This window comes from Triticum aestivum, chromosome 6A, assembly GCF_018294505.1.
Source record: "Triticum aestivum cultivar Chinese Spring chromosome 6A, IWGSC CS RefSeq v2.1, whole genome shotgun sequence".
In the NCBI taxonomy this organism is placed as follows: domain Eukaryota; kingdom Viridiplantae; phylum Streptophyta; class Magnoliopsida; order Poales; family Poaceae; genus Triticum; species Triticum aestivum.
Window position 1 is genome coordinate 613,819,743 of NC_057809.1, and position 8,581 is coordinate 613,828,323.

The 8,581-nt window shown below is 45.1% G+C and overlaps 1 protein-coding gene across 3 annotated transcripts; it reads right to left on the minus strand.

Annotated features, from left to right (window-relative positions):
* Nucleotides 1-1,415: 1,415 nt before the first annotated feature.
* On the minus strand, nt 1,416-6,432 carry LOC123129077 (disease resistance protein RGA5). Of its 3 annotated transcripts, none has more exons than XM_044549228.1 (6): nt 6,213-6,432; nt 4,985-5,823; nt 2,253-4,260; nt 2,045-2,153; nt 1,809-1,866; nt 1,416-1,686 (listed from the first exon to the last, which is right to left on the minus strand). In XM_044549228.1, exons 2-3 carry the CDS (start codon nt 5,803-5,805, stop codon nt 2,271-2,273), a joined length of 2,811 nt encoding a protein of 936 aa, XP_044405163.1. In that variant the 5' UTR covers nt 5,806-5,823; nt 6,213-6,432; the 3' UTR covers nt 1,416-1,686; nt 1,809-1,866; nt 2,045-2,153; nt 2,253-2,270. The 3 variants fall into 3 exon arrangements, with proteins under 3 accessions (XP_044405163.1, XP_044405162.1, XP_044405164.1); XM_044549227.1 differs by having other exon boundaries at nt 2,024-2,153; XM_044549229.1 differs by having other exon boundaries at nt 1,569-1,704; nt 2,024-2,153.
* Between the last annotated feature and the right edge of the window lie 2,149 nt (nt 6,433-8,581).

An 8,581-nucleotide genomic window follows, 5' to 3' on the forward strand; every position in this document is an offset into this window, starting at 1 on the left:
GTATAGTGGCTACTGTCATGGTTGACTGGTGTGATGTCCCTGATTCGATCCCTATTGCACACTTTGGTTTATCTTAATTTTGCGAACTATTTTTTTAAATTTTGCGGCGATCTTTAGTTTCTTAATGATTCGTGCTGGAACTCTGACATAGCAGATTGGTTGTCAAAGTGGTTAGCTTAGTGTTCACATAGACTGATAGATGCAGATTCGATTCCTAGCAGCGTCCTTTTTTTCGTTATTTTTCTGTAGTGAACGCACACCTGCAGATGGGCCGGCCCAGGTGAGCCGCCCTTGACGACTTCTTGCCTCTACGGCCTCGTATCGTATGCAGGCAGCGGACTTTGAAGAAAATACTTTTCTCAGAAAAAAAAAACTTTGAAGAAAAGACCATCATGCCCTTTATTATGAAGGGGTATGGAGTAATCTCAGCCATCGATGTGTTTAGGGAGGGTGTACCGAAGCGGAAGTGAAAAAAAGACCCTTTTCACCCGCAAAAAAAAAGAACTCAGTTGGAAAAATAAATAAAATAGAAAGCATTGGTTGCCTGAAACTTGTGTGTGCTCCTCTGCTCGTGTTGACCCGATGCTCTGTTTCCTCCCTGACCGAGCAGTTTGTGGCCGCCCGCGAGGAAGTGATTCAGGGGGACAACGGCGAAAGTCTCTCACGGTTGAATACGAAGATCGCACACAGTTTTGCAAGTCGTGTGCACAGCACACCTCTATGGGCGATGAGAGGAGTCTGTCACAGAGTTGTGACTTGTGTTGCTACCCCTGTTCTTTTCCCTTCTTGTTGACCACCAGTACGATGGCGTTAGCTAGGTTTCTTTCTAAGTCGTGCTTCATCGATCTGCACACCGGAGCTGGAGCGCAACCACACGTCCATGCAGCGTGCTTGTGGTGTACGTACATTGAGCCGACCGTCGACCGTCCTTCAGATGCTACCGAACGTCCTTTTGATTGGAATTTCAGATGTGGGAGTATGAGAGATCCATAATCCATGTTAGCATGGCTGCATGTATCTGGTCAGATATGTTGTGCTTAGTTAGTCTGAAATTCTGAATAATGGAGTCCATGAACACCCTCCCAGCATCCCATGTTTGTTCTTGTCTGTTCTGTTCTTGTTTTTGGCGAACAGAGCAGGTGCTCTGTTTTCACATTAAGAAGGGAGGAGTCGCCAACAAAACGTGGTAATCCGGCTGAAAACTGTTCAAAGAGGTAATTACTCTGAAAAATGTGTAAACAGAGGTAAAAACAAGGTGAATTCTCTCTCCCAGATGTAAATGCATGCAGGATCGAAGCTTTCGGACATTGAAGATCACATCTTCTGCGAGCTACAGTAGGTTGCTCAGCCGAAGCAGCAGAGCATTTTTCCTTTTGGAGTCTGGACCTGATCATCTCCACGGCAGCAGCTTCTCCCTCCTCTGCCCCCTTGTTCTGGATCGTCACTACCTGTTCCCGCCGTTTCTCCTCCGCCTATTCTGCCTTTTTCTCAAGTTTCTCCTGCAGTTGTGAAGACACTTTAGTTGCAACTAAAGTGTCCAGATTCAGCATCTGAACGTGAAGCTCTGAACTAGGCAAGGTCCAGATTCAGAATCGAGTCCTCTGGCGTTCAGAGCTTCACGTCAAGAGCCTTGTGCTCGGTGTTCTCCCACGACACGACAGCATCGACGACATCTTCTGCTCAGCCCTGAAGCACGACATGTTTCTAGTTAAGTTCAGTTAAGACCCTGAACCAGAAGATTGGCCAAACACCCATAGATAGAGGAGGATTTATTTATGCAAAGTTCAGTTGAGTTGAGTTTGGGTCACCTGCTGTCGGCTTTGCTCTTCTGGCTCCCCTCCCAGTTTCTTCTCCATCTCCGCTTCGCTAACAGAAGGCCAATGACCCAAAGGAGCGCATTATTAGATTAAAAAACTGCAGGCACCTCACATATGCTGTATCTCTATCTGAAGGGTGCAGAAAGCAGTTCTCTAGCTAGGGATGCTGTGAGTATGAATGGCAACCATAATAAAGATATACTTACTAGGTTTGACTATGTAGGTACCAGCAGGGAGGCAGATCCATCCTCGCAGAGAATGATGAATTCTTCGATCTCAGAAATGCAGTGATGATGAACCTTTGGCATTGCAGCCTAATTGGAATTGTTCCCCGAACTGAAAAAGACAGACAAAATATCATGTGAGGCAATAGGAGAGATACATAGATCTTGTGGATTAATGTACATGCTCTTTCATGGGAGAAAAAGTTAGTACCTCGATTCCGGCAACGCATTACCAGTCCAAGTCAAGAGTAGGGCGGTTGGGATGTGCGTTGGCTGCTTCCCGAATGGCAGCCTTTGCAGCCTCAACTGTGCTGCTATCGGCCCCGTACCCCCATACATAACATCTGATTTTAACAAGGCTGGAGAGATTTTCTATTCCGAGATCAAAATCACCGCTGGTACCGAGAGACCCAGTTTCTGCTGCGTGAAATTGTATCCTGAGGTCATCTACCTTGGGCATGGCTCCAGCCGCAAACGTCAAATTCATCACAGCATACTCACTATTATAATTAAATATCCTCAAGCATGGGAATCCAACTTCGCCACAGACTATGACCCTTGTAACTTCAGGCTCTTCTGTTAATGAGGTATTTCTGATTTCCCTTCCATCAATTCTCAGAATCAGACAACGCAGAACAGGTAACCCTCCAAGGATATAGAAATCCTTCTGCTCAACTCCCGCCAATTGAAGGCGTATGTCCAGGAGGTTGACAAGGGAGCTGACCCAATTTGGAACATGGGGAATAATAGAACCACGGACTTTCAGCTTCTGGAGGCTAAGTGGCATAGGGCACAAAGACTCCCTTACAAATTCAGGACCATGCCAAACAGTTAGAGAGAGAAGGTTCCCTAGGTTTTTAAGGGAAGCAACAATAATAGTTTTCTTGGACTCATTTTCAGCATTCACTCGGTCAGCATTATTATAATCCTCAAAATCAAGAACCAATACCTTCAGACTCTGCTGCTGCTCAAATTCTTGCAGGAAGTTAAATGACTGGCTATAGACACTGACAAGCCTCAATTTCTCCAGTTCTTGTAGCTTAGAAATTCCACAAGGAAGAGTAACATTACCTCTTACTAATAGGCGCACCAGTCTCTTGAGATTGACAATAGATGCTGGTAACTCATAAACAGAGGTGCCTCTTAACTCCAGTATCTCTAAGCACCATAGGCGTCCGATTTGTTCTGGAAGCTTGCTTACTTTCTTCACCCCTCGGAGGCTCAGGTACCTCAGCTGAAACAGTTTATCTATATTTTCAAGATGATGGTTCTCCAGTTGGTCGCAATGTTCAAAGTCCAGAAAACGCAAATGCCTAAACTTATCCATAGAAGGAATTTTCACAGATTCCCCAAATACATCAAGTGATCGGACATGAGACAACACCAAGCCTCTTGGCACTATCAGTTCTTTTTGCTTGCTGGCTTGCAGGGAGAGCCGACGAACTTTGTTGTGTGTCCCAATAGATAAACTAGGAACACCCACCAAAGTAACAAAGTTTTCTTCAATGGATCTGGATATGATGAAATCAAGAATTGTGTCATGAAGTCGACAACTCTTTACGATTCCACGTATATCTGTTTCCCCAGGTTGGATCAAACTCCTGTTTATTAGCTCATTAAAACACCTTTCTCCAAACTCATATGAAGTACTATATCCAGATTCTGTATGAATTAATCTTTCAGCAATCCACCTATTTATCAAAACTTTCTTCTTAATAACAGAATCTTCAGGGAATATACTCAAACATAAGAGACAAGATTTCAGATGAGCAGGCAGTTCAAAGTAACTAAGTGATAGTATCTTCATCATTCCTTCAACACTGGGATTTCTTTCAAGTGCTCTACCAATCGAATCTTCAACTTGTTTCCATGGACCTTCTGTCCTTTCAATATTAGCCAACAAACCGGATATAGCAATGATTGCCAAAGGCAACCCAGCACATTTTTTCAAAATATGCTCAGAAACTGTTTTAAGGTATGAGGGGCAATTTTCTTCGGAGTTGAATAATCTTGTGTAAAATAAGTGCCTAGAGTGCACCATTTTAAGAGGCCTGATGCAATAAATATCCCCACTGAATGGTGTTGAACGGCATGATTCAGCAACTTCATTTATACGGGTAGTGGTGATTATGATACTTCCAGAACTAGTCACGGGAAATGCAAGCTTAATAACATGCCATGTATCCACGTCCCATATATCGTCAATAACAACAAAATACCTACATAATACATTGTTGATATCACTGTGATATTAATATAAATATTATACAACAAGATAAACAAATACATAAAACTATAAACAAGTTCACAATAGCAGCATAAATGTCTACTCCTGTAAGAAAGCTGACGCAGGTGTTAAACTTGTATACGTTGTACACTTAGTTCTTGTGTGTATATCAGTACTCCCTACGTTCCAAAATACTTGTCGTGGTTTTCCTAAACAACGACAAGTATTTTCGAACGGAGGAAGTACATGCTAATTAGTTTGCAAGATTATATGGAGAGTTGGCGATACACAATAGGTTAAACATGAGTCATTACCATAGAAAAGAGGAAAGGATGGCTGAACAAAAGGATTAATATACACACTTAACTGGTCTAGAAGGGATGTTGATCAGATGGTCATGAAATTTTAAAAAGTCTGCCTAGGTGTGGATCTAACCATCCCGAGATTTAAAATTAAGGAAAGCTGCATAAGTTCATAACTATTCTAAAAAACATAAATCATGCATGGACATTCATAAGATATATGCTTTCGGGTACGCTCTCTCCCACTATCTCTCTCTCTCCATATATTTTTGATTTACTTAGCAGGAAAATGAACTTCACTACAAAATATTTGACCTTTTTTCCTAGAAATTTATGAAAACAATGAACAAAAGAACCACATGGAACTTCATTAATTTAATATTTGAGGATGATAAGTTGGAAAAGAAATTGTACCTTTTGTCTGCCAGGAAATCGGCGATCTTGCTAATGAGTTGTTGTATACTCCCTGCTTCAGTGTTAGCATAATCTTTCCCACTGACTTCACAAAAAATAGTTCTCATGATATTCATCATGTCTGGGTTTCTCGACACAGATAAGAAGGCCCGACATTTAAATTCTCCTTTGAGATCTTGATACACTTGATTTGCAAGAGTTGTCTTGCCCATCCCCCCAGATCCTACGATAGAGACCAGCTTCATTTGCTCGTGCGTTGACTCACCTTGAGTCAACAGTTTGATTACCTCAGCCTTGGGTTCATCAATTCCGACAAGCTCAGAGGCATGCTTAAAGATAGCAAGAGCTCTAGGATCAACGGTTGCATTCTTGGCCTTGGAGAATGCCTCACGGGCCTTGTACCTTGCATTCCTCTCAGCCACCTCGATTATCTGCTTCTTCAGATCTTCGATCTCATTGCCGATCCGGCGACGAGCCTTCATCTTTCCCAACTTCCCCAATGAATTCTTCATCTTCTCTAAAAATCCATCTGGCTTTGTATCTCCATCATTGACACTTTGCATGAAGTCATCGATGGAGTCCTCCATGTCATAGGAGAGCTCACGCACCTCATTCATCCACACCTTATCCTGCACATCAGGATCCTCCTCCTCTGACATCTTGAGAAGAAATGCATCCATGGCAGTGAGTTCACGGGTGAGTGACTTGATATCATCACGCACACCCTTGAACCGCTTGTACTCATCGCCTGCCAGAGCACCCAGCTTTGCCAGAACGGGTTTCAAGGCTCCCGTCGCTGCACTCACCAGAGCCGCCTCCATGGTTGCCAATGGTGCTACCTGAGACACGGTACGTTTTTCTCAGTCAGTTTTGTGGATATGAAGGCGAAAACAGAGTAGCTAGACTGAATGATGGAACTCTGTCTCCGCTTATAGCTTAGCGAAGCTAGGATAGCATAGTTACATTGCCGGCCGTAATTTGAGAATTGATTTAAGCCGCTCTACTTGTGTAGCTAAAGACAAGATGAAGATGCTCGTTGGTTGTTGCTAGTTACTTCTCTGAATTAATTTTGTTCGTCTTAACCCGAAATTGGTAATTAAGCTATGATGCTCGTTGCTAGCTAGATCTGCTCACCACAAGCTCTCTTCATCCGAGAAAGTGGAGGTAAAAAATGGAACAACCTCTATGCTAGACGCTTAATCTGGCAGGCTTGAAGCCTGGAACTAACCTGGACATGCCCTCCCTTGTGAAGCTGGATGACGACCTTGAGGGAGCTTGCTCTCCTCTCCTAGATCTGCACACGGGAACGATTCCGAGGATCCGATCCAGCTTCCAGCAGTTGGTTCGTTGTTCCTTTGAGAGAGAGAGAAGAAGGTTGACTCTGGTCTCCGCGTGCGTCGGCGTCGTCTGTCTCTTGGAAGATATTTTCTTCTTTTGATTTGAGAGAGAAAAAGGTGGCCTCTTGGAATGCATCTTGGCCAATTTAATAGGCTACTTGGAGGCCAATAATTGAATAACACTGTAGTAGGCTTTTCTCAGTGCTCCACCATAAACAGATGCTAAGCATGTCATATAAACAGAAAAATGACATGGTACATTATTTAAATAGGGGAGAGAGCACTTTGATGACTCTATGAAGAATCAATGCCAAGCGCGAGAACCTAAGCAAACCACTTAAATGAAACAATTTGACCAATCCATGAAAGACATTAAGTGTTAATTCATTAAATAAAATGTGCTTAGTAACAACAAATTAAGCACTTATGCATTGGAGAGTTGACTTGCTAAGGTATTTAATACTCCCTCCATTCCAAAATATAGTGCGCTCGCGCTTCCCGAGGTCCAACTTTAACCATAAATTTAACCAACGAGACCAACTGCGGCGGAAAAAAATTATATAATCGAAAACTTCTTTCGAATACGAATTCACTGATATAATTTTTGCTCCCGCCGCAATCGGTCTTGATAGTTAAATTTATGGTCAAAGTTGAAGCACGGGATAAAGGAAGCACTACATTGTGGAATGGAGGGAGTATATTTAACATCTTATCTAAGCACTGTTGCATTAGGAGAGATCGTATACAAGATGAGTCGGCATCTTAAAGCATGGTTAATAAGAGAGGCAGCAGCCGGCTCTATAGTCATGTCCATGTCATCTATAGTCTTCATACAGCCAACACCATATAATAGGACAGCTATAGGTTGGCTGTTGGATTGGATTTAAGTATTAATCTTTGCATGCTGGGATTGGGAGGAATGGCAAAGCGCTGGTTTACAGGCAGCAGCTCGGGCTGCAAGCCAGCTATTGCGCCTTGTAACATGTGTATAGGCGGGCGACTAGTGAAGAGCCGGCTCTACTCTCTCTCCTCACTTCTCTCTCTTCCATGTAGGATTTTTGTGACGTGGCAAGTCTTGTAGCCTGCTGAGTAGGACTTATTATACTTGCTCTTAGCCCAACTTGATTGACGAGACGACAGCTTTAAAGGTGACGGGACAGCACCGCTGCAGTCTCTCGTGTCTCCTCTCCTCTCGTAGAGATGACGGATGAAGAGAGAAGAGGGAGGCGTAGCCACGGCTTGGATGGACCAGGCGCAGGTGATCCGCAGGCCGGACGGAGCAGAGCTTCGAGTAAGTAGTACCATATACCATACCATACGCCAGGTGCATGTACCGATCGCCCACCGGGAGGGAGCAGCAGCGGCCGTGGGGCCAACTGGGCAGAGCCTCGGTTTTCACCCCGTGTGGAGCCGATCACTCGAGTGTTTTACTCTCTGTATTACTTTTACCCCGTGGCCGTACGTGGACCTGGACGTGCGGTAAGAAAGAAGATAAAAGTAGCATCTAAAGTCGGATTTAGCAAATCCACTCTCTCAAACATTTGTGGACGCGTCCCGACATGCCCGTGGGCAGTGACTGATCAGGTCTCAAAAATGTATCCCACGTTCGGATATCTCAAATTAAAAATCTCAAATCCATATTATTACATGCAACGCAACGATCTTTGTGAGTGAAGCTTCGTCCGGTTCCGCTCTCCAGTGGCTGCGCCCCTCAGAGTGTTGGTCTGGTCGCCGGCAAGGTAAAGTAGGGCATGTCACACGAGCCGGCTCACGAGACTCAAGGCGCCGCCGTCTCCCATGCCCTATTCTTTCTCGTCTGAGCCCGGAACACATTGTCTGCCGATGGACATCAGATCGATGACGGATCCATCCTGGGACGAGCCGCCGACATCCACCACGATGTGGTTGCGGCGCCCGAACTGATGCGCTATACTGGGCGCCAAAGAATGCGACTCCACCTCGCCGACGTCCACCGCCACGACGGCTGCCGCCACCTCTCGCGCTCGGCGCCTGGCACGGTGGCCATGCCGTGCCATGTTCTCGTCGGACAAGGCCCAACGCGTTCGGACGCCAGACGGACTCCTCCCGGGCGCGGCGGAGCGCAAGCCGGACGAACATCTCCTTGGGGCCACGTGGGATGAGATCAGGGTCGACGGATCTGGAGGTAAGAACTCGGATCTGCTACCCGCCATGCCGGAGACGGCCAGAAGACGCCGGAGACGAGCTTGGATAGCAGAGGAGACTGGAGTGAAGTGGCTTG

Coding starts and splice junctions, on each gene's coding strand:
- LOC123129077 (XM_044549228.1), bottom strand. CDS start 5,805: ATGGAGGCGGCTCTGGTGAGTGCAGCGACGGGAGCCTTGAAACCCGTT. Junction 4,261..4,984: donor GATTTCCTGGCAGACAAAAG/GTACAATTTCTT, acceptor TGTATTATGTAG/GTATTTTGTTGTTATTGACG.